The sequence below is a fragment of the Suricata suricatta genome, chromosome 2 (assembly GCF_006229205.1).
Source record: "Suricata suricatta isolate VVHF042 chromosome 2, meerkat_22Aug2017_6uvM2_HiC, whole genome shotgun sequence".
Taxonomy (NCBI): Eukaryota; Metazoa; Chordata; class Mammalia; order Carnivora; family Herpestidae; genus Suricata; species Suricata suricatta.
In genome coordinates, this window is record NC_043701.1 from 40,164,834 (window position 1) to 40,191,192 (window position 26,359).

The 26,359-nt window shown below is 42.3% G+C and overlaps 1 protein-coding gene across 6 annotated transcripts in view; it reads left to right on the plus strand.

Moving 5' to 3' along the window:
- Window positions 1–25,603, plus strand: part of ELMO1 (engulfment and cell motility 1) — a 522,106-nt gene extending 496,503 nt beyond the window's left edge. For 3 of the 6 annotated variants that reach the window (XM_029924925.1, XM_029924936.1, XM_029924953.1), the window contains 4 exons: window positions 302–409; window positions 8,162–8,244; window positions 18,792–18,869; window positions 24,192–24,392. In XM_029924925.1, coding sequence (XP_029780785.1) covers window positions 302–409; window positions 8,162–8,244; window positions 18,792–18,869; window positions 24,192–24,392 — 470 coding nt within the window. Of the gene's footprint in view, window positions 1–301; window positions 410–8,161; window positions 8,245–18,791; window positions 18,870–24,191 lie in introns of all 6 variants that reach the window. The other 3 variants (XM_029924946.1, XM_029924960.1, XM_029924968.1) reach the window with 1 other exon arrangement.
- The last annotated feature ends 756 nt before the right edge of the window (window positions 25,604–26,359 follow it).

The window sequence follows — 26,359 nt, forward strand, 5'->3', positions numbered from 1 at the left end:
TTCCTTAAAATTTAATGTTTATTTATTTGAGAGAGAGAGAGAGAGAGAGAGAGAGAGAGAGAGCAAGAGTGGGGGGAGGGGGGGCAGAGAGAAAGGGAGACACAGAATCCAAAGCACTCCAGGCTCTGAGCTGTCAGCACAGAGCCTGACACGGGGCTCAAACTCACTGACTGCGAGATCATGACCTGAGCCGAAGTTGGACACTTAACCAACTGACCCACCTAGGTGCCCTGGGATGTCAATAACTTTTAGAAATCAGAATCACTGACTTTATAAATTTGTGGTTTTTTTCTCCCTGCAGACAAGTTTTGGTACTGTCGGCTTTCACCCAACCACAAGGTCTTGCATTATGGAGACTTGGAAGAAAGTCCTCAGGGAGAAGTGCCCCATGATTCCTTGCAGGACAAATGTAAGTGGCTCTCCTGTGGAGGACTCAGTTTGGGTTGTTTGTTTCATTTTCTGGTCACAAAATAGCATGCAGGGAATCTACCACCCCCAAATAAATCCCCTGGACGTGTCTCATCTTGTTTTAAGTCCTGGCCCGAGCATTTTCATCATGCACAAGACCCTGCTGGGACTGGGGCTTTGGGACAGAACAGGGGAGGGCACAGAAGGAATGCTCATGGATCTTTCCTGAAAGATGGAAAGCTGGGGTTCAGGTGTCCACTTTCACACTACTTCCCCAGATGCTGTTTCAAGAAGCAAAGACAGTAGAAAACCTGACTCCGTCGATTGCCTTTTTCTGATGACCCAAAATAATTTCACATGAATCATGTACTTGATCCCTACCACACGTATTCATTATAGTTTATTGTATCCCATGATTGTAATGCAGAGCTAATGGCAGACCCCAGGACAGCTAACCTACTTCAGAGAAGTAACTCAGACATTTAGAACACGTAGTTATATTTTTTAATGTTTAATTATTTCAGGGAGGGGCAGAGAGAGAGAGAGAGAGAGAGAGAGAGAGAGAGAGAGAGAGAGAGAATCCCAAGCAGCTTACAGCCTGGAGCCCGATGTAGGACTCTAACCCACGAACAATGAGCTCACAACCCAAGCCGACACCAAGACTTAGTCGCTCAACCGACTGAGCCTCTCAGGCTCACCTGACACTTAGAACATTTATTATCAGTTACATTCTATAGTCAGCAAACAATTCCCTGAAATACTTATCATTTGTACTTATTTCTTGTTTCTGTACAAAGTTTATTTTAACGTGTATGTTTTTGAAGAGCCAGTAATTTGCTAGTTTTAGCCCAACACCAAACCAGGGTCCAGGCTCTTAGACAGTATTTAGTGTGCAAATCAAACCAAGTATTATAGAAACACTAAAATACACTAGGGTGATGCATTCATTTGGAAGGAAAATGAGATAAAATGAACATAATCTCAGAGGATTTCCCAGTTAGAGACATCAAAGAGTGGGAAAGAGTGAGAAAACAAATAAAAAACACTTTTACATAGCCTTCAAAAGTCACACTGACCCACATAAGTCTTCTCAGTGTGTCCCGGACCAAATCCTTAGACCCAAGCCCCAAGGCCTCTCCTCTCACCACCCCAGGGCCCAGGGAAGTCAGCTCTGGACTACCTCCCTTGCAGCCCATGGCCATTAAAGGCAAAAAGTAACCACAAGTGAGAAATTCCTAGCACATTCAGAATCTGCACTGTCATATCAGGTGGACAACCTAGAAGGTTCTCTCTTCCTCCAGCTTAAAAATGGAACAGTCTAGACTTTGTAGAATTATTTAACTCAGAAAGCACCCCTTCCCTGGCCACATCACTGGCCCCATTAGTGAAAGGTAGAAGGAATCTGAAGTCCACAGCTGCAGAGTCTGGGACATGTCTCTGCATTGGCAGCGTTCCAGGCCTCTGCCGGTAACGAGGACCCTCCCTTCAGGTCTCAGAAAGCCTTCCCCGTCCCACCATGGACAGGCTAGACCTGTGGTTCTCAGGGCGCAGTCCTCACCTGTGAGCAGCATCTCCGGAAAACTTACTAGAAATGCAGATTCTCCCGCCTCATTCCCAGTCCTACTGAATCAGAAACTCTGAGGACAGAGACCAGCAGGCTGTCTAAAACAGACTCTCCAGGCAGTTCTGATGCACACGCAGAAGGAGAACTATGAGCTAGATACTGCCTGATATTCTCTGTGATGATTTCCCGAATTTGGCTTTAAAAGAACCAAAAAAAGTGATTTGACAGTGGGTTAAAAACTATTAATTCTGGCAAAATAAAAAAAAGTCTGGTAAGAAATAAAATCTAACTAAAATTTAATATCACTTTCCTTTCATTAAAAAAAGAAAGGAGGGGGGCTCTTTATCATGAAAAACAATAAGAAAGATCTGAAAGACCTAATCTTGGAATATGGGACATTTCCTCCCACTAAATTAAATTAGTTTTATTAAAAACTCACAGCTGTGTCTTCATTTTCCTCTCTTTGCATTAACTGGTGAAAGTGAAAACTTACTGGCAAAACTTTGCTCATGAACTTGGAACTGTCCAGAGGTCAGCAATCTGGAATCACTGCTACAATGGTTAAAATAAAGAGTTAATGGTGACTATTGCTCAAAGCAAACAGAAGGTTTTTTTTATATTTATGTATTTATTTTTGAGAGGGAGAGAGTGAGTGAGAGACAGAGAGACAGAGAGAGAAAGAGAGAGAGAGAAAGCTAGGGAGGGACAGATAGAAAGGGAGACAGAGGATCCTAAGTAGGCTCCACACTGTCAGCACAGAGCCCAGCGTGGGGCTTGAATTCACAAACTGTGAGATCCTGACCTGAGCCGAAATCAAGAGTTGGGATACTTGACCAACTGAGCCACCCAGGCACCCTGCAACCAGTTCTATACAAACCCTCCCATAGTTTCAATCTTCACCTGACCACAAAATAGGGAAAGTGGTCTGGGCAACACACACACACACACACACACACACACACACACACACACACAGCTTGATTCATTTTTTCCCCCACACGGGCCAGTGAATCAGCTCTTTCACTCACTGGACATATTTTTTATTCCCTTAGTTGTAGAGATACAACCCACTTTTCAACCCACATATAGGCATTTGATTGGCATTGTTTGCAGGTTTTACATGCAGCACCCCCATTCTAGATATTTCCATTGCTTAGGAAATTGGTAGCCCTGCTCCTAGAGAAGGTCAAGAAGTGGACAGCTCACGAACCTTGTAGGGGCAGTTCCTGGGTTTGCCCGCAAGCTGATGCATCTCCCCTCAGCTCTCCCAAGGCCTTCACCCCCAAGACCCCAGGGTAAAAGTAACCAGCTATAAACCAGGAGTGCCAATGCCAGAGAGAACCAGCTCACCAGGGTACTCCCAGAGGAGCAAGACCAGAGCTGCAAATCTCTCAGTGCCTTTTGGTAGTGGCCACAGAGTGATACTGGTTCTGGGAAAGGGCTACAATCATCTGTCCTGACAATTGCTCCAAAACTCTAGTCTTCCCTTCCCTTCCCTCGGCAGCCTTTGAAACCCAATACTTCAGAGCTCAAAAGAGCTTCTCCATTAACAGTTTATCCATTGCAAAATAAACCAGGAATGGATACTTGTACAGGTGTATGCATATAGAGAGGTGTGTGTGTGTGTGTGTGTGTGTGTGTGTGTGTGTGTGTGTGTGTTGGTGATATTATATCTGTATGCACACGTGAGCCAGGTAGGGGGTGTATTCACATAAATAAGTAAAATGGACCTACTATGTGCTTGAGATGAGAAGGCCCCAACTTAAGAAACTAAAGTCTGCTGCCTCCAGCCTGGCACCTGGTTTGCATATAATTCCAGTTCCACATTCTGCCCATCATCTTAGAGCCCTTAAAAGTCATAAACCTCATTCCACTAGAAAAATGAGATGTTCCTTTAATTAATATCAAGTGCCTTGTTCTTGTCTTGTATGATTGCCCTCTCTTGAGACCAAGGGGGAAATTGTCTTCCGCCCCTTGAGTTAATCAGTGCTGAATATTGAGATATTGATGAATCAAATAGCATAATTGAATCTTCTTAATATAGAGAGTACAAGTGAAAATTGAGGGCTTCTCCTTGCCTGTCTTCATCCCTGAAAGTTTAGGAAATCTCTTCTCATACTACTTTTGTTTGGTAGGAGATATGGCCCTGCATCTCTCCCACCACACTTACAAGCTTGCATCACCTCCACTATACACTAGATTCTGTTGCTCTCCAGCCTTTTCCCAGGCCCCTCAGTGCTTTCCCTTTGAAAGAATCTAGGCCAGAGCTCCTCACACCCACATCAAAGGGGCCAGGGAGGAGAAGGCTCACCCCCTTGCACAAGGCGATTAAGCCTATTACAGAGGATGAGGGGGCAGCTGAGACAGTAAAGCAGAGTGGCCAATTTAGGTCACTGAAACACAATGAATAATTCAGGTCCCTTGATCTATAGAGACAATTAACTTTGATTATTGATAATGAGAATAATTGCGAACAACATTTATTGAGTGCTTACTATATGCCAGGCACTATGCTAACAGCTCTACATAAATTACCCTCTCACCAACCTGGAGAGGTAGACATTATAGCCCTTGTTTTACAGATAAGGAAGTGGAGGCACAGAAAACATGCCAGGAAACAGATCCAAGATCCATCCAATTCCATGACCCAGGGTTTTCCCTGCTACCCTGTACTGCCTCGATTCGAAGCCAACAATGATCGTGGCTCTGGCATTAGGACTTTATTCTTGGAGCAACTCTGACATAGACAATGCCATAGCTTCCACATTGCAGAGGAGGAAGGTCAGGCTCCAAGAACTTAAGCCCAAAGTAGTACAGCCAGTTGGTGGATTAGAATTCAAAGCTAGTCTGATATCTAGGGCAGAGCCCTTCCCACCACTCCGTGCTGCCACGTTAGAGGTCAGCTTCTTCACTGAACTGCACAGGGATAGGATCATCCTGTCCCTCCTCTGTACTGCCACTGACCAGTGCATCTATGGAGCTGTGTCTGCAGCAAGGGCTCGTGGCTCACTAGCTTCTTCCAGAGGTGGTTTCTGCCTCAGTGTGGCTCCCAGTGGTAAAAGCTGTGTTGGTGGCCATGCTTACTTTACAACTGTATTTTTGTTTTGAATCTCAAGTACAGTTCTGTCCACAGATACCAGCAGTTCAGGAGTTTCCTGGAGTGTCTGGAGTGGTAAGCACATCTGGGGCTGTGCTCAGCATGATTTGAGGGTGCTAACAGCTTCTGAACATAGGAAGAAGCCATGACCAAGCAAGGGAGTGTAGAGTGGAAGAAAAACCAGTCCCAACTCTGTCTTCCACTAACTTGTGACATTGTATAACTTGTTTCCTCTCCTGAGGCCTCAGTCTTCCCATTTGTAAAATGGTAGTATTGAATGAGATGATCTCAGTCCAGCTCACACTGAGAAGAGCATCAAAAGAAATGATGCCAAGCCCCCAAAGATTTGGAGAGGACTGTTGAGTGCCAGCAGGGACCCTTTTGATTCTCATATTTCTGAGCACCATTTCTTTATGCCACTCCCACATAAAAATGCCTGAAGGAAAAACAAGCCTGACTCTGAAGTAATCAACAGCTGTCTCCTGCCTCCTCAGAGTGTAGATTCAAGAGACGTGAGTCTGATGCCACTCGTGGGAATAGAAAGGACGGCATTCTAGCCCTTCTGATGCCTAATCTTTCAGTGCATCTAGAGACAACTATGCAAAGAGCAACCTTTAAAAGCCATGCTATATTTTTAGATTTTGTGTTTCCTCTTAGCCATAATCCTGTGAGTAATATAGCAGCTTGTCTCCTTGACAGGGGACAATGCATATAAAAAACAGAATATGTTCTGCCACAAGCACGGTGGAAAAAGGCCTTTTCTCCCCTGAATCCTCCTCATTAGAGATTCTGAAGACTACTCCCACTGTAGACCTTTGTGTTCCTCTTGTCCCGTTCCATATGATGACTTTTCAAAGCCAAAGGGTAGCTTAGCATTTATAGATTGTAGAACCTCTTTCTAGTTCGTTGACCATGTTATGTATTACACAACAAAAGACTTTCTGCAAAGTACTTGTGACTCAAACTCCATCTGAAGCTTGAGAAGCCATTTGACTTAGGATGTTAACTCTTTCACAAATTCACTTCTGCAGTGTATTTTCAACTGAAAAGTAAACACGGAGTCAACCCAACTTCCCAGAATGTCCAAATGTCCCCTCCTGGGGTAGTGATTAGGCAACCAGATTGACCACTGAGAGGAACAAGGCTGATCACTAGTTATAAAAAATGGATTTCAGAAGAGCTGAAGCCAGTGGTTGTGGTCAAAATTAGGTCCAGGAATTATAGAGATCATTGAAAAGACTATTGGAAGATATGAGTTCAAAGGGGCCAAACAGAGGCAGGAAAAGCATCCAAGATACAGCATTCTGCCAGTCAAATAGGCTGCATTGTTGCATTATCCTCAAAGACAAATGACCCCTAGATCGCAGTGGCTTTATGACCCTAAGAGTGTATTTCTCACTTAAGTTACGTAACTGACATGGAGTGTGAAAAGGCTGCCCCACACAGTCACTCAGGGACACAGGCCAGTGACTGCTTTGCCCTCCCATAGCTGTGCCATCTGGATGGAGATGAGGCTTGTTCAGTTTCTGAAGAGATGCTGGTGGACAGTGACTTTTTTCTGCCTCTGTCTAGAGAAGAGACTTGTATGCCATTGCCTCTCACATTTCATTGGCCAGACCTAATCATATGGCCCCACCTAACTGCAAAGGCTGTTGGGAAGTGTAGTCTTCCATATATACGTCCAGAAAGGGAGGCAAGCCAGATATTGCTCAGTCCAATTAACATCTGCTGAAGGGATCTAGAATCAGGACCACGAGATGAAGGGAGTAGACATGGTGGGACAGATAGCAGGGAGTATGTGCACAGATTCTTGGAAGAGTTGACCACAACCCCACTTTTCTCTGGGGTTAAAGAAAGCTCTTAGGGGTATCAGGTATGAACAGATTTGAACAAAGTCTTAGCAGTTTTAGGATACCTGAAAAATGTTAGCTTTTTAAAAGTCCTTCCTGTTGTATCATTTTGATACTCTATAGATTTCATAAGTTCATCTTTGTCTATATCTCTCCCCCACAACCCAATTCCCCAGTAAAAGTATGTGAACTTTAATTATGAAATTTCTCATCTTCTCCATTAAGGGAGTCTAAGACATTGATTACTTGAAGTTTCTGCAGATCCTAAGTGCGCCCCTAGATTCACAGTCCCTTGTGGGACTAAACGATTAGGGATTGGAGAGGGACGGGTGACTTCACAGTTTTTTTAAGTATGGTTCCAAACCATCCTACTGCCTTCCCTCTCTCAGATGATCTTGACAAAAGTTTGAAATGCACAAACCAGTCTTTTATTTTCTTCCAAGTCCTGAGTAAGACATAAGATAACATCATTTTATCTAACTGCATTATTCTTAGGAGCTCCAAGATAAATACCGGCTGCCATTTCCCTATCAGAAAGGAATGTTCTCTTTATTTTGAGTTTACTTTTGTTGTCTGTAAAACGGGGATTAAAAATATGTGTATACATATATACATATTTATACATATATATATATACATATATATATATATATATATATATATATATATATATATATGTCTCCTAGGATTGTGAGAATTAACGAGGTAGTAGAGAGCAAGGATTTGGAGAGAGACTCTTCAGACTCAGATCGACTTTTTGTGGTATGGTTGCTTCTCCTCATTATCCAAAACTCAAAAGCTAATAGCTTCTCAGAAGCAAAGCACTTGGCATTGTTCCTAGCAATAGGGGTCTTCCCTAGTATCAGTATTAGTACCACTGGTAGTAGGTATTATTATTATTATTATTACTGCTGATTCTAGTACCACCCCTTTTACAGGACTATGATAACCCTTCCTAGGTATTTGTTTTACAAATGGGTATTTGTTTCACAAATTCTGCTTGTGAACATAGACTTTTCTCCCCAGGGATCTTTTTTAGCAGAATATAAGAATCTATTTTAGTTTCTGGCCCTGGGACACTGCCTGAGTTCTCTTTCTCTTTTTACCTCTTTTTTTTCCTCTCTTTCTGTGGTAATTTCTCAGGACAACTGTGCTCGCCGACTCACTGCTTGCTCCTGACTCTTTATTGACATCTCAGCTTTCAATGGTGTAGTTACTTTCATTTTCTCTTATGAATTGCAGTGCCGGTGGCAGATATCAAAGCGGTGGTGACGGGGAAGGACTGCCCTCATATGAAAGAGAAAGGTGCCCTTAAACAAAACAAGGTATGATTCCCAAATTATTGCAAATAGTTCTGTCTGCACAGTGCAGTCAGCGACTGCGGTGGGCCCAGCTCTGCCTTAGTAGCAACACGTGTGTGCATGTGGGTGTGCGTGCACATGTGTGCTATTGCACATCACTTATTCAGCCCTCCTTTTTTTTTCCTAATGCTTTTGCTTCTCTTAGCCTTACACTTTCACTCATCACTTTCTTTTTTTCTTCATGTTCTTCTTTTAATTATTGTTATTTGAATCCAGGTTATTAACATATGGTGTAATAATGATTTCAGGAATAGAATTTGGGGATTCATCACTTCCATACAACACCCAGTGCTCATCCTTCAAGTGTCCTCCTGAATGCCCGTCACCCATTGGCCCATCCCCCGACCTGACACCTCTCCAGCAACCTTCAGTTTGTTCTATGTGTTTAAGAGTCTCTTATGGTTTGCCTTCCTCTCTGTTTTTATCTTATTTTTGCTTCCCTTACCCTATGTTCATCTTTTTTGTTTCTTAAATTTCACATATGAGTGAAATCATTTGATATTTGTCTTTCTCTGACTGACCTATTTCACTTAGCATAATACCCTCTAGTTCCATCCACTTTTGTTGGAAATAGCAAGATTTCTTTTTTTTCATCACTGAGTAATACTCCAGTGTGTGTGTGTGTGTACCACATTTTCTTCATCCATTCATCAGTTAACAGACATATTTGGCATCTTTCCATAATTTGGCTATTGTTGATAGTGCTGCTATAAACATTGAGCTGCATATACCCCTTCAGATCAACAGTCCTGTATCCTTTGAATAAATACCTAGTAGTGCAATTGCTGGGTCATAGGGTAGTTCTATTTTTAATTTTAGACTCACTTGGAATCTCCACCACCTCTTCCATTCTCTCACTTCCTGTCCCATTCCAACCCTAGGAATTGTTCCTTTATTGCTGTCACCCAGCCCTCTCTCAAGCCTTCTCCACTCATCCCCATCCATTCTCAGGGCCTCTCCTAACTTCTCATTTATGTTCATCTTCTCCCTTCCCTGACTTCCTCCCGATCTCTTTCATTTTCTCCTGCCATCCTTACCTTCTTAGTATCATGTCTGGAGTCTCTATGAAGCTTGGGAAAGGCAGAGACCAGATGATTCAAAATGTTTTAGAAAACTTAAGGGACTGACAGCCTTCAGCATCATGGAAAGTACTGTGAAATAACTCAAACCCATCTTAAAGGAGAAAACTTCCCAAAGGTGAATACTGCTTAAATCTCCTTCATGTCACAATATTTTCCACCCTCCCCTCCTAGTTTACCAACAAATGGTTCATCATAACAGCCCAGGTTCTGTACTAGAGAGTGTGGGGAAGAGACATTATCTGAAAAGATGGAAGAGCAGCCGAAATAGCTCAGTTGGGAGAGCGTTAGACTGAAAACATGGAAGAATTTCCTTTGCCCCCAATTTGGAAGTATTTACCCTTGGAAGGGCCATCAGGGAGCCAATTATATGTTTCTCTTTCTCAGCACCTTGTGGTACATACTACCCATCCATGAACAAAATTATTCAGATTGATTCAAGTGCTCTGGCAACCTTGACACCAAAAATACCACACCGATCGATAGGTTTCTCCTTTATTGTTCATGTCAGTATCTAAGAGGAATGCAAAGCTTATACACATCTCCTTCTCAGTCAGGGTTAAAGTGAATAATCTTTGCTTTATAATTTCAAATTCTGTAAGGCAAAGGGGAATCCAGGTCCATAGAGGGTGACCCTATCTATGGTTAAGGAAGAACAAAAGTACTGTGAATGTACTATATAGGAAGATAAAGGGAAGCAGATAAGGCAAAGAAGGCCAATGGCAAGATCAAGTTACATAAGTATTACTCACCTCAACTCTATGTGAATTCCTTCTTTGTCAAGCCTGTCACAATACCACCATGCAGTTCACTTGACTGACAAGCATAATAACACAAGGGCATATGCCTAAGAGTCTGTGGGTCATCTGTTACACCACATTTCTCTCTTCTTCATGATATGGGGAAACAGGGGCTGTGCCTCTCATCAGATTCAGAAGAACATCCTTAATTATATCATCAAATTAACTACACCAGCCTTCCTGGTCTGCCTCCTCTACCACCTGACATGCAGAATGCAGTCTCTGGGAGCACTGGCTCTGCTCAGTCCCATGGTTATGTAACGCTTGGAGCTGAGAGGAAACAATGTGGGGAAATTGACAGCAACAAGAGTTTATAACCCAGAGAAGACCAGGAGGGGTGTAGTTGGTAGCAAAACAGATTGCCAGGACTCATGGACTCTGAGTAGGCATAGAGAGAATTCTGTAAAATATGTGTGGAGAGACTAGTTTCAGTCCCAACATGTAAAAAGCTTGGGAATTTTCACTCCTATCCTTATAGTAAGAAGAAATTGAATCAAGTGCAAATCCACAATTATCTTGGACCCACCAGAGAACTGAAATTGCAGGGCAACTTCCACCCCCCTGGAATCTGGAGAGTCCAGTGTATCCAGAGAGTCACGGCCTGATCTGCTCACCTGGAACAGAATCCACTGGCGCTATAAATTGTAGGATCAATTAAGTGACAATTCTGATTAATTGCTATAGGCTGAGTGAGTGTGGGCTAGTGTAGGAGAGAGAAACTTGGGTTTCAGTCTTCTGGGGGTCATACTTTTGTGAGCTTTACCTCCAGGAACCCTAGAGATTCATTCTCACAGGGAAGAGCTGAGAAGGACCACCCCTCATGTCTCTGACAGGGGAAAGGGAAGAGTAATCATGAAATATGCCAGGGCCTTCTTCATAACAAAGGCCTGTTCTCCAGACCTTTCTCCTATCTAGGGGAAGGTAATTTCTCCCATTTCACCCCATTTTAGCCTTTCTGCCTCAACTATGGAGTTGGGGGTGGCAGAGACATAGTCAACAGCAGTCAGAGCCTCAAGGAAACTGATAGGAAACTCTACAGCCAAGAAAAAGGGGAGTGGTATGAGGGGACAGGGAAGGCTATGCCACTTGAGAAGGTGACAGCCACAAGATAGATATAGAACCTCTAAAAGATGAAAACTTAAGTGGGAAATTATAGAACACTATCCTTCACCCATATCCGACCACCACACTAATAAGCTTCCAAAATAATAACGTTGGACCAGGGCTGAAAGATCTGCAAGACATGAGCTCTCTCTGAGGAGAAGTACTTTGGGAAGTCCGTGTCATTAGAGGAGACAGAAACAGGGACACTAGAAGAATTTGGAGCCTCTGGCACTTATAGCTATAGCAAGTGTTAAACATATCCCAATTCCTTGCCAAATTAGCATAAAACATCACTCTAAAGATCTATGTATCTCACTTTCTATTGCCTGACACAACATGTCCAGCACTCAACAACAACAACAAAACTACAGACATGCCACCAAAAACAAAAACAAAAAATGAAACAGCGCAATCATCAGAACCAGACTCCATTATAACACAGACGATGGAATTATCAGACAGAATTTAAAAATAACTAGCTTGGGGCACCTGGGTGGTTCAGTTGGTTAGGCATTCAATTTCAGTTCATGTCATGATCTCACAGTTCGTGAGTGTGAGCCCCATGTTGGGCTGTGTGCTGACCGCTCAGAGCCTGAGCCTATTTCAGAGTCTCTCTCTCTCTCTCTCTCTCTCTCTCTCTCTCTCTCTCTCTCTCTCTCTCTCTCTCCTCTCTCTCTGCCCCTCCCCCACTCATGCTCTGTGTCTCCATCTCTCAAAAATAAACATTAAAAACTTTTTAAATAACTAGGTTATAAGTGCCATAGGCCCCACTGGGAAAAGAAGAAAACCTGAAAAAACAGATGGGTAATTTAAGCAAAGAGACAGAAACTCTAGAAATGAATCAAAAGGAAAGGCTATCAATAAAAAACACTGTGACAGAAGTGAAGAATGCTTCTAATGGGTTTATCAATAGACTTGCTGTTGCCAAGGAAACAAACTAGTGGCTTAAAGATGAGTCAACAGAAACTTCTAACCTGAAACATAAAGAGGAAAAAATGAAAACATTAGAACCCCAAAGAACTGAGGGACAAGTGCAAAAGGTATAAAAATGTGTAATTAAAATACCAGAAGAAAAAGAATGGAGCAAAAGAAATATTTAAGCAAGAATATCTAAAGTAATCCAAAATTAATGATAGACATAAAACCACAAATCCAGGAAGTTTAGAGGAGACTAAGCAGGATTAATACTCAAAACCAAAAACAAAAACCACTTAGGCAAAGCATATGCCAACTTCGAAAACCAAAGACCAGGAACTGAAAGGAGAAATGCAAAAATCCATGATTATATGGGGATTTCAACACCCCTCTGTCAGTAATTGATAGATGAAGCAGAGAGAAAATCAGTAAAGATATTGATGACTGGGAGAGCACCATCAGTCAATTTGATCTAATTAACATTAGTAGAAAATCTACCTGACAACAGCAGAATACACATTCATCTCTAACTCACAAGAGATATTTCACCAAGATAGACCACATTCTGGGCCATAAAAGATATCCTAACAAATTTAAAAGAATAGCAGTTTTACAGAGTATATTCTCAGGCCAGAGTGGAATTAAGCTAGAAATCAGTAAGGGAAAGATAGCTGGAAAAATCTCCCCAATATTTCGAAATTTAAGAACACACTTCTAAGTAATGCATAGTTCAAATAAATCTCAAGGGAAATTACAAAATAAACTGAGTAGAATGAAAATATAACTTATCAAAATGTGTGGGATGGGGCAAAAGCAGTGCTTAGAGGGAAACTTATAACATTAAAAGCATATATGTTAGAAAGAAGTAAGATTTAAAATCAATAAAGCTTCTACCTTAGGAAACTGGGGAAAATCCATTTAAGCCTAAAACAAACAGAAGAATAGAAATAATTAGTACCAGAGTAGAAATCAATGAAACTGAAAACAGGAAAATAGTAGAGAAAATCAACAAAGGCAAAACTTGGTTTTTAGAAGAGATTAATAAAATTTATAAACTTCCAGCCTGACTAACCCAGAAAAAAATGAAAGAAGACACATGTTACCAATATCAAAACAGGTGTGGGGATGATGATCTCATTTGAGCGTATGATGTGTATGGGTGGATGTGGCCTTTCTGTGTCAGACTCCTCTCCCCTTAGAGAAGATCAACAAAACAAACTGAATTAATGACACTTTCCAATCTATTTTTGGCTGTTTTGTTTTGTTTTTTGTAATGGCACTCATGGAACATTGGATGGATGGATGGATGGATGGATGGATGGATGGATGGATGGATGGATGGTTGGATGGATGGATAAATGTGGTCCTGTGCTATAAACACATAGATAAGCTAGCCAGTGGAGGCGATTTCCTGGTATTCACTGGTCTAGATGTTCTGGCCCCCACCAGCTCTTCCAGGCTACCTTGAGGGCTGAGACACGCAGTATGTCTACCAGCCTGGCTCTTTCATTGCATATACATGAAAATTGTTTGTCTTGCAACATCTATAGTGTTCATACACCTAGATCATGAAGCAAAACATCAAAAGGCAAAGAGGAAACCATGGGTTCTAAGAATTTTCTTCCTCAATCCTGCACACCCATACCCCTTCTCCAAGTACTCCACAGGACTGTTGCTCCCTACCTCTGGGACTTCTGGTAGAAAAAAGGAGACCTGCAGCTTAAAAGGAGAGATGACCAAAATGTGTCCTCAGGAGGTCTCCCAGGACATGGTAGGGGAAGTAACCAAAGTATGTTGCTGGCTTCTCAGTTTTTCCAACTATACAGTAGGTTCTGACATTTCATGCCATGGGACTTTTGGCTAGCTTAATCACTGAGCAAGGCAAACTGAGACATTAGGACCCATAAGGGAGACACTTTGTTAATAGCAATCTATTAGTAACTAACAGGACTTCTCACTCATTCAACATCTGATATGGCAGGCGCTGTCCAAGGTCCTGGGAATAGAAACGAGAAAGGAACCAATAGTTTCCCTAAAGGCACAGGCATTTGTTCCTAGAGTCATTCACTCAGCCAGCATTGGATTCCAGATAAGATGAGGTCTGAGCTCAGATCACCATCTTCCTTCTCAGAAGGAAGATCTGACCAGATTTCACTGATATGGATAGGACTATCCTTGACATAGCAGAAGCTTCCATCTCACCATGTCCTAGAATCCAGCTTTTATTTTTCCAATATGATTTATGAACCTGAAATAAAAAACAGATTATACTAGAAGCTAATGTTCTAGTATCAGTTTGAAATACCCTGGTATTAACCCAAAAGCCCTTTACTGAGATTTACGTTATTCATCATTCATACTCATACGACAGTGAGTATCTTTCTTGAACCATGCCAGTGCCAGGAGCTAGGAATTGAATGATAAACACAACCTGGCCCCTGGCCTTGGGTGTCTAGTAGATATAAAATTTATGTGCCAACATGCAATTATAATCCAATATTGTCTATGCCCCAGGACCTTTAAATACAGGGAGAGCCTGGGAGACGAAAAAGGCTCCCGGAGGAAATGGTATCTGTGCTGAGTTTTGAAAAGGAATTGTTCAGGGGGATAAGCAAGAGGAAGACTTTCTAGGAGGCAGAGAGAGTTTGTGAAAAGGCACAGGGGCTTTCCAATATCTGAAAGAATATCCTCTGATTGAGAAACATTGAATTTAGAGTATAGGATTGATAGAAACAGAGAGAAGAAAATGGATTGGCGATCTATTGGCTGATAATGCTAAGATAGATTGGGGCCAGAAAGTTACAGCTGCTTGAAGAAGGCAGTATCCTCTATTATTATGTACTACAAGAATGAGTAATTTCTGCCTTCAAAAATAGAAACTCAAACTGATAGATATATAGACGAGCAGCAGTGTGTTATAGCTATGAAATCTACTGCTATGCCCATGGCCATTTTTAGCACACACACATGCCAAGTTATATCCAGTGTCTTTAATCAAAATTCTTTGCCCTCAAGACGATCTGAATACATGGTGGAGAACCAACATAGTTCAAGTGAATGCTGGGAAAAATGACCAAATGAGGCATATCACCCCACAACAATAAAAGAAATGGCAGCCAACACTGTATACTGAAAATATGTTGTATAAAACTCTACTCTCATGTTTAGCTGGTCCATCATTTGACCCCTGGAAAATGGCAGTACCCAAAACAAGGTTTCATCCATGCCCAGAATTTCTCTGAGCCTCCCCTGACCTAGCATGCTTTGTCACTGGTCTCTGGGCCCAAGAGTTGACAATGGGATCAGAGGCCCCAGGGCATGGGTTGGAGGGAATCTTCAGTTTTTCCTGCCTCCAATATCCCCAGAATTCTCCCATCCCAGCCCTTCCTTCACATGCTGAGAGATGTGAATTAATGGAATAGGGGGTGAAAATAAGGAGCTCCTGAACATAATTTTTCCCTGAATTAAATCCAGAGGGTTATAAAAGACCTTAGGTTGTGAAAAGCAAAGCCCCAGAGCATCAGATGTCTGAGTGCTATGGAGTGTGATGAAACCCCTGAGGGGGGACACTCCCCAGACCATGACCACTACTCTACCACCTCCTGGCCCCTCTCTCCCTCACAGACAATTTGGACAAGTGGCAGCTTTGAGAGTGTTAGTCCGAGAGGTGTCATTGTTCCTAGCTTTGTATCCTCTGTGCTTGAAGTGCTGAAGGCTGACCTCCACCAACGACTCAATGACAACAAGCCAGAGACGTCAATAAAACTCATTATAGGCGATAGCAGCCTTTAATGCAGTCATGTGGTTCAGAGAATTAATTCCTCCCACCCCTCCCAGGCAGCTTTGGTGAAATGAAAGTGAGGATTGACATCCTCACGAATTTCCCATTTCCTGCCTATGTTTATCAGGAATCTAGGTCATGACAGCTCTGTTCATTCACTCATGTCCTCACTGGTTTATGCCTTAGGAGGGCAGAACCCAAAGTTTGCAGGCCCCCTCCTTTCTCTTCCTTCTCTGTGCCTCTGCAGAAGAGACAGTGTCACAAGGACAACCACATTACACTCTGGCCTCAAGTGACTTTAGCACCTACTCAAGCGGCTGCATCTAGGCTCTGGTGGTGTTCACACTGGCTGTCGTTAGCAAGGGGGTGATTCACGTGACTGCCCTAAGCAGATGACCAGTTGTCCAGCATCAGGCCAGAAATCCATTCGTGAATTTCACCGTTTCCAGTGACCTCCGAAGGCTGCCTAGGGCAGCTACCATATACTGACTGGTCATTCACAAGCAAAGCCCATCCTCCCCTTTCTACCCAGTTGCTCAAGCATGAGTCAGAGGGCTTTCCTAATGACTAATGCTAAGATTAGTATGAAATCATTTATATCAATGTTCTTAATCTAAGAACAATTTTTTATGAATTTATGAGATCAGAACTTATATTTTTTGGAAAAAAAGTTTAACCTTTTTTTGAAAGAAAAAATAATCCCAGCACCTAACATAATGATTTTCATTTCACATGATTTGCCTCCAGTCTCTGTCCACAGGTAGACATTGTTCATTACTGTGATCAGTATGTAAATAACATTCATGTCTCTTGCTTTTTGTCACATCAAGTCAGTTCTTCATAAGTATCATCCTGAATGGCTGGCTGAATATACTTCTCTGCTCATTTGTGATTTCTTTACTGGTTTCTCCAACATGGGGAAGACATTTATTTGGTTCTCATATTATGTTCTATTTTTTATATATATAGTTTATTGTCAAGTTGGTTTCCATATAACACCCAGTGCTCTTCCCCACAAGTGCCTTCCTCCATGACCATCACCCCCTTCCCCTTCCCCCCTCCCCCTTCAGCCCTCAGTTTGTTTTCAGTATTCAAGAGTCTCTCATGATTTGCCTCCCTCCCTCTCCCTGACTCTTTTTCCCCCTTCACCTCCCCATGGTCATATTATGTTCTTATAGGTAATAATGTATATTGCTTTTGCTTGGTTTTAAGTTTTTAAAGATCCCAGGAATGAGAACCCTGATTCTTGATATAGATTGCCTGACTGCTTTTTTTTTAAAAAAAAGATAACACCAATTTATAATATCACTAGTAGGGCTCATGACAAACTAAAAGACCCAAGAAAGGATGCCAAACTTAGTGGAAAAAATGTTTCTGTTTTGGTGAGCTTTTTTTTTTTTTTTTTTTTTTTTAGATTATTGATCTTCCCAGGGCAGACCTGAATGGAGGCCTGAGGGAGAAGAAAGGAAAAGGAAAATGGGGACAGGGTAGTTTTACAGAACAGTGCCCATTCTTGACTTTGACATTCTCTCCTACACTTGTTCCTACTTTGGGCAGGGTGAGGAGGCTGAAAGAATATGAGATACTGGTAGGTCTGTGCTCAGAACGAGAGCTGCAGGCGAGTCAGACACAGACGAACCTCACAAGAGCCCAAATAGCCGGATGGTTGACTTTGTCAGGAGAGGCATCCAGCCACTCTAGGCCTTCAGAGTTCACTTGGCAAGGACTCTTTAACCCATTTGAAATTCTGAAATCTGGCGGCATTGACTTCATCTAGACAGATGAGGTCCATCTTCTTTCTAGGTCATTCTTGCTGTACGTGACTAGCCAAAGGCAAATCTTCTGATACATGTTAGGCCGAGAACGATGTGGAAAGATCTGCCCTCCTAAGAAATTATGCAATATCTGTGTGTTATAACAATGTAAAGCACCAATGTGGATACACTTGGCCCTCCCCTTCCAGATTAGGAGCTGGTAGAATGTCAAGATGTGCCCTGACTCTCATCTTCCAAAGGTTGTATCCTGCTGACCGCTCAAACCAATAGAATAATCATTGTACCCAATACTGTATAGCAATTATAATTTGAGACATACATACATATTAAACATGACACTGAGTGTCTCAGCCAAGGTCATACAGCTACAATGAAATGACAGTGTTGCTTAGTCCTTGGCCCTTTGTGTCTGACTCATAGCCTGCACTCAACAGGCACTCACCAATGAATGAACCCAGGTATTCTGACATTAGGCCCTTGCCTCTCTGCTCTACTCTGCAGCCTCTTTGCATAAAATTTAAGTTTTGTGTAGCCTTGAATAGCTCAAAGATCAAAGGACCTAAAGATAATGAGTTCATCCACTAGCCTCATTGGTTCCCACGTAAGTTCCATGTTTTAGGAAGTTCAAACCCACATGGACATCTATCTATTTGGGGGTAATCAAAGGTAGAGTAGCCCTTAATCTGCTGGTTGGGGAAGAGTTAACTATTTCTTAAGATCTCCCTGGACCTGGAAGGAGATGCTGAAGAAAGAAGAGTGGGATGGCTGGGGTTGCATGGCTTTGGACAGTCTTCCCAGCTCCTTCCCCTAAAAGAGGAATGATCACACTTGTGCACGGACTATCTTGAGAGTTAAATAAGATGGTTCATGCAGACTTCCCCTGAATAGAAGGAAACTTTTGTGGACCTTGAACAAGAAGATGCCCCTTCCCCCCATCAGCCTCACTGGCAAACCCCTCTTGTCTGGGTTTATTCCATGTTCAGTCCGTAACCATTTGTAACAGTGGAACGAATGTGCCCATTTTCTCTAACGTGGTGTTTTCTCTCATCCCTCGCAGGAGGTGCTTGAACTTGCTTTCTCAATCTTGTATGACTCAAACTGCCAGCTGAACTTCATAGCTCCTGACAAGCACGAGGTAAGGGTCTCAGTGGGGTCAATTTGTGAGAGAATGTCACAGTTTCTCTAGAAGAGCAAGCAAGAGAGAAATATTGCGAAGAAATTGCATTTTTAAAGAAAGCCTGCCTAAGAAAAATCATGAACAAAGGAACATATTGTTGATCTGAAACAGAATGGAGACTTCTTTAAAAACAGCCCTTTATAACCGATTCCACCTCTTACTAGCTTGACCAGTAGATCATGGCAAGGAGAAAGATGGTACAAATCCTTCATACTCAGCAAGGACATAATGGTCAATTTGGAAGAAGGCTTAGTCCTGGTCAAGCTTTGGTTTTCATTGAGTGTTTAATTTAGTCAGGATCTTCCCAAGATAAACGTGTCTCTCTTCCTTAAAACATTTGATGAAGTAGGTTTTTTACCATGTTTCTTTAAGTTATTTTAAGACGTTTAGGGCTGTCTCTGCTGTTGGAATTTTATTTTTGAGATGATTTTATTCCTTTTTGACATCTTGTTATATGTATAATTTGTTTCTCTTCTTGAAGCACGCTGTCAGCTATATTTAAAATATTTAGCATAGATCTAGGAAAATGTATTTGTAAGGTGAAATAGCAGCTATGGTTGATTTAACTTGTTCTCTTGTAAATCAGAGCCCAATATTATGCTTGAAACTCTTATTTTGAGATGATACCATTCAAATTTTTGTTTTACATGTGGTTGCATAAACAGCTTTTAGAAAGGAAGGGAACATTTTAGTAGAACCTGACTTTTGTTTCCCATCTCCCGTAGGAGACTCTGCTCATTTAGAAGTTATTCAGTATCTGGTTTTCACTGGTTTAAAGCTTTTGCATAAAATTGTACATCCCAGAGAGAGAGGAAAGATTAGATGAAAATCCTGCATTTAGAATGGTGCTTAAATGTAATTCTGTGTTACTTGACATTTAGTTTGCAAAAGGGTATGACTTTGTCTTCATCTTTCTGAAAATAGATACCGTGTCCTACCATTTTTCTTCTTAAACAAAATTGTGGCTATACACAGGCCACCATATTTAAAATGTATACCGCTTATACGTAGTAGTATAGAAAACTCTTTAAAATGTAGAGCTGTGGGTGTTATTTAAATCTACACAAGGCTGTTTTCCCCAGTTTGCATTAATTCCAGATAAGGTTAAATGTTCTGGGACTACTAATTTTTTTTTTACTTGTAACTGCCATTTTTTATTGACATCGTGAGAAGAAAAACACCATCCACTTGTGAACACTTCTAATGTCTCCAGATCTCTTTCATATGTGTTACCTCATTTTATTTGCATATTTGGTCAATAAAATAGAACATTCTATTGCTGGCATCTTCATTTATCAAATAAGGAAAGTGGCCTCCCAAAATCAAATACCTCAGCATTAGTAAAGATGATAGTAATTACAACCTATTACTTCATTTTCACATTTCTCTGAAAGAAACAAACTATTATTATGCCCATTTGATAAAGGAGGGAAATGAGTCACAAAGAGGTTAAGTGACTTGTCCAAAGTCAAACAAGTAGCCCATGACAGAGCTGGAATTTAAGCCACAGGAGCCTTCTCCAGAAACTCAGTGTCTCTGGCCCCTGCGCTGTGTAACTAGGAGGGCAGAGAACAGGACCTGAACTCAGCTTCCTGCCAGTGCCCATCACCAAGTGTCAGGAGTTCATTAACTCAGGGTCAGTCTGGTTTCGCCTATACCCCCACCTACACCCAGCTGCCCCCTCCAGATTCCTATCAAAGCAAATCCAATTATATTGTGTATTTGCAGATGTTCCTTTGTGAAGCTCTAAAACTAGTATCCACTTGGAAACCTAACAATACCATTATTCCACCTGATTTTTTTTTAACATTTTGATACTGCCATCTGTAGTCCGTTTTCAGATTTCTCCACTTGTCTCGTGTGTGTGTGTGTGTGTGTGTGTGTGTGTGTGTGTGTGTGTGTGTTTCTTTTATACTTTGTTCAGATCAGAATCCAAATAAGGTCCATGCATAGCAATTAGTTTTGTTTCTTCAGTTTCCTTGAATCTATAGGTTTCTCTCTTTCTCTCTATCTCCGTCTCTTATGAGCATCTGCTGGTGCTTTTTTCCCCTCTTGCAATTTATTCATTGAAAAAAACAAGTCATCGTCTGGTAGCCTTGCTAAGAGTCTAGATTTTGCTTATTATAAATATGTGTATTAGTTTGCTGTAGCCACTGTTGCAACAAATTATCACAAATTTAGTGGCTTAAAACAACGTAAGTATTTTAACTTACAATTCTGGAGCTCAGAAAATGCAGGTCTTTTGGGGCTAAAATCAGAGTATTGGCAGGACTGAATTCCTTTCTGGAGGATCTAGGGGAAAATCTGTTTCCTTGCCCTTGCCACCTTCGGGGACCACTGGCATTCCTTAGCCACAGCCTCCACTCGTCAATGGAAGTTGAGTCTCCAGAGCATCCCATTCCGACCTCCTCCTCCTCTACAGTCAAAAACCCTTCTCTCTCCCTTCCCTCACTCACTCTTATTCTGTTTCCCTCTTCCACTTTTAAGGACCTTGTGATTGGATTAGGCCCACCTGGACAATCCCAGATGACCTTTCTACTTGAAGATCAGCTGATTAGCCATTTTAATTCCCTTTGCCATGTGCCCCAACATCCTCACAGGCTCCAGGGATTAGGACATGGTCTCACTTAAAAGGAGAGAAGTATTCTGCCTACTGCAACCTGCACTATGATTTCTCGTTTATCTGTCCCCTGTATTTCCTAGTCAGTGGTAGGGAGAGGATTAATCTAATCCAGGCACAACTTTATGCAACAGTGGCATTTTTCTTTGGTTGTCTATCTTTCAGAGATGTTAGCAGCCACTGATGATTATTGCCTAGATCCTTGGACCCATTAGATATTGGGAAAGGTTGATATCTTAATTCTATCATTGCTTCTTCATTTATTAGTAGGAAACTGGCCTCATATTTGAGGTAATACAATTTACATATAAGAGGCAGGATAAATACTTCAGTCCCTTTATTAGTCTTCAAAATAATTGCTCATCTTCCAAATGAGAACAATGAAGTGTTTTGGTGTTTGAGAATCATTCTGAAGTAATAGGTGTAAACATATTTGTGTTTTAAGAGATTGCAGTTATTATCAATGTCCAAATTATCCTATTTGGATAATTGGAGAAAATAGGAGCACCTTCTGGTTCGCTTCCAAGTCCAGTTGACATGACTCCAAATGTCTTTGACAGCTTTCAGTTATTTTGCTGTGACAAAATATTCCAGGCTCCCCCTACATGTTTCCTGCCTTTTCTCTAAGGAGTCTTGGTCCCTTTTTAGTAGAAAATGGTATTTAGCAACCAGAATCTAAGCATTAGGTGTGCTTACTATTACTTGGTTCATCCTTATTTTTAGGTCCTTTTTATGGGCAGAGCTAAGAGTAATGGTGTTTTTCTAAAGACAAAATACATTGTAAGTTCATCTTGATACTTCCAACTCAGATTCTGTACTACTGAATTTTTATTTATTGGTTGAACTACTTTTTAATAAAAATTTTTGTGCCTGCTGCTTCTCAAAAGAAAGGCATCACAGAAGTAGTCCCGTGGGTTACATGAATCTGTACTAGGAAGCAAGCCAGGACTGGCATGGCTATGCAAAAAGCAGTAATCCCAGTACTTAGGGATTTACAATGAAACAGCCTTCAAGCTAGAAAGGGCTTTAAAGAGCATGGAGTTCAGTGGTATCAGTATCTGGAGGTTTATCAGAATTCCCTGGAAGTTTTTCGAAATAAAATTTACTCACCAAAGCAAGATCTACAAGATCAGGATCTCAGAGTAGGACCTTAGTATCTATTTTTATCAAGGTTATTTATGTGGAAATGAATGTTTGGATGAGCTCAGAATCTATCTAAGGTATTCATGAAGACATTAGTACTTCCAGATATCTCTTAGCACTCAGCTGATATTTAGGTGGGTTAAAGGCTTTGGCAGAGATCACATGGCCAAGGCAAAGTTCTACAAGTTCAGGACTGCACTCCTCAGACATACAACCTCCTAATACAGCCAAGGTGCATCTCCTCACTTGAGAAAGTGGTGCCTTCAGTGTGCATCACAGTGAGCCTTCCATATCACTGTGACCTCACATTTGTAAGGCGCTTGCCATCTTGTAGACCCTTTTATGTTGAGATATGTTCTATTCTGCCACACAGCCCAGGTAACCACACTGCAAAGGACAGGCTAAGTAAGGTCTGCAATTGTCACTTGACCCAGTGAGGGCAGGAGAAGGGGGGATCTAGAGCATGTTCTAGAAGGAAGACTGACAGTAAGAACAGAGCAATTGCTCTCAGAGATCTGCCATAGGACTAGGATATCCTGAAGGGTGAGCAGAGCAGAGCATCTGGAATGCAGGCAGTTTTCTCAGATGCTGGCAGGAGAAGGTGGTCCCTCCACCAGGTGTCATGGCTTTAATACCAAGTCCCAGATTTAGAGCCCCTGGAAGGGAAGCTCACAAGAACAAAGCAGGTCCTCAGTTAAACGAGGTCCAGTTTCTTTCCTCATGGAGTTCACAGTCTACTGGAGAAACAAAGGGTTTGGTTCCTTTTAATGAGAAAGGAAGAATCAGATTCTTAGCTAGGTACTCTGGAGGGCTTTCTCAGATAGGCTATGTCCCCGGGAACCAGTCTTCACAGATATGGAGGAGAAAAGCTCTGGAAACTGGAGACTCAGGAAGAAGAGACAGACAGCCAACCCACCTCCTATGAACATCACCCAATAATTGTAGCCATTTTGTCCACCAGACATTGAGCAGCCCTTTTGCTGAGAAATGCAAAGATGGGACTACCTTTGGCTCCAGGACAGGTGTGCACTGTCATAGTAAGTGTTAGGAATCAGAGACGAGAGGCAGAGATTAGCCACTAGACTAGAAACCATGCTTGTAGTCAGGAAAGAAGCAAGCTTGATGTATGCCGAGTGCAGGAGTGTTGGGATATATTGCACCAAAAGCTTAAAATCAGACTCACTGGTGGGACATTAGAGACATTACGTTGCAAAGTCATGCAGATCTCAAATCCTCCTGCTATTACGTAAGAAGTATTACTTGTACAGAAGCGTGCCGGCACTAGAGTTAGGTTCCCTGGGTTCGAATCCCACTCACTCCACCTGCTACCAAGTTACTCAGCCTCTCAGTGCCTTGGTTCCCGCATCTGCAAAACAGAGATGATAACAGAAGTGTCAACTCTATTAAATGATGACCTAGGACAGAGCCTAGCACATGTTGAATAATCAGTGTTAACCATTGTTACCACTCTTGTGATTGTCATCAGTAGTTACACTTGTCACCTCCTTTTCCACCAGTACTGTATCTGGACGGATGGGCTGAATGCACTGCTGGGGAAAGACATGATGAGTGAGCTGACTCGGAATGACTTGGACACCCTGCTCAGCATGGAAATCAAGCTCCGCCTCCTCGACCTGGAAAACATTCAGATCCCCGACGCACCTCCGCCCATCCCCAAGGAGCCCAGCAACTATGACTTCGTCTATGACTGTAACTGAAGTGGCCAGGCCCAGAAGCACCCCCTGCAAAACTGGAAAATCTAGCTAATGGGAGAGAAGAATGAAAACACACCCATACCTTGGAACCCTCTCACGGTCAAGAGAAGCTGTGGGTCAACACTTTCTTTGGCCTCACCTCTAGCCCCAGCGTTCTTCTGCCCCTACCTGGCATCTTGCTCACTGCCCTGATTCTGTTTCTAGACTACATTGCTTTAGGTCACTTCCCACCCTACAGTCTACTGGTGGGAGAAGAGCAAAACCCACCGCCAATAAGAGATCCAAAGGGCCCTTCCATCCTAACCCCCAGCAGGCACGTCCTCCCTCCCCGGAATGTGCAAGCTGGCAGCTCCAGACTGCCCCTAAACCTGCCCACCAGACCGAAGGGAGTGCCCCTGTGCTTGCGTCTGGAAGAAACAGCCTAGCTGCTTGAGAAGACCAAACACCACATCCTCGTCCCCTTTCTCTCTAGAGTCCGCTCACACCACCAGTTCCATGTGAATTGAAATCAGCTTCCAAATCCCTTCCTTCCTCTGTCCAGGCCTTGCCTCTTGCTGTTCCTCTCTGGTCCCAAGAGCAGCAGCAGCAGCCTCGTCCTAGCTCTCGCCAGCACCGGGTCTCCTGGACACAGTCCCAGGTCCCATGCCCACTTCACGTCTGCACTGTGACTGTGACCTACCTTCTTTCCTCGCCAGCTAGTCTTGCGTGTCCTCTCTCTGCCCCAGCCCACACCTGCCTTCTTCATGCCTCACGCCTTCCCAGTCCCTTCGCTGAAAGCACAAATGGTGAAATCAGTCGTCATCCCCGTCTCTAATATACTAAACCTAAACGCCTCTGTGGTAGGCAGCCCCTGTCTAAGGGTTTGGTGTTACCTTGTCCCAGGGGTTCTGCTGCAAACAGGCTCCACGGGATGGTCAACCTGTCAGACATCCAAGTTTACATCATTGTAATTAGTACAAGTATCAACAATTTGCAAGGGTCTGGGGTTGTGTTTTTGGTTTTTTTTTTTCTGTTTTTTTGCTTTGTTTTTTTTGTACAAAAGAGTCTAACATTTTTTTGCCAAACAGATATATATTTAATGAAAAGAAGAGATACATAAATGTGTGTACTTTCAAGTGTTTTTTTTTTAATTATTTTAATCCTAAACATCTTCCTGAGAATAACATTCCCTTACACATGCTGTGGAATAAAATTCATTGTGATGACTTGGGGAACTGGTGTTTTGATTTGGTAACTTAGGTGCTTGCAGCTCAGTCATTAGCTTCACCCTCGAGCTTGTCATCTTTGGCCCCACTCCAGCCCTGTGGAATCAGGTGATTCAAGCATACCTTAACTTTTGAGAAGCATTGGCCGAGGGGACTTAATCACTTCTAGGTCACCGTAGACTCTGAGCGTCAGTAAAGAATGTTACTTCTAAGACCCTCTCAACTCATGGAGAAAATCAGACCCCCCCCATGTGAAAATATGACTATTTATGGTACACTGTTGCCTCCTGACCAGGACTTTCCTCTTTTATTTTTTTTTCTTCCCTACCATTATATAATGTACAGAACTGGCCAAATTCAACACATCACGCTTTGAGGGAGCACATTTAGCTATGAAAAAGAATGCAAACCCATGGAACAGAAATAAATTAAGCCAAAACTAAATAAGCCTAACTGTGAATTAATAAGATACAGGTCAGAGCTCAGCAAAGGATTTTTGTGGGGTCAGTTTCCACTGGAGGTGTATGGATCATAATCTCTGAGGGCCAGAAGGGATGTCAGAAAGGCCCAGGCGTGCAAATTACACATGGTTGCAGCACAAGTCACTCTGGGCTTGCTGCAGAAGTGTTAGATGCCTTCAGGTCACTGCTCTTTACCATCATCAAAATGTGCAATTACAGACTGACTTGAGTTGAGATGACATGGTCCAGAGCCCTCCATAAATTGCAGGAAAAAAATCCTTTAGAATCCATAGTAATTCACAGG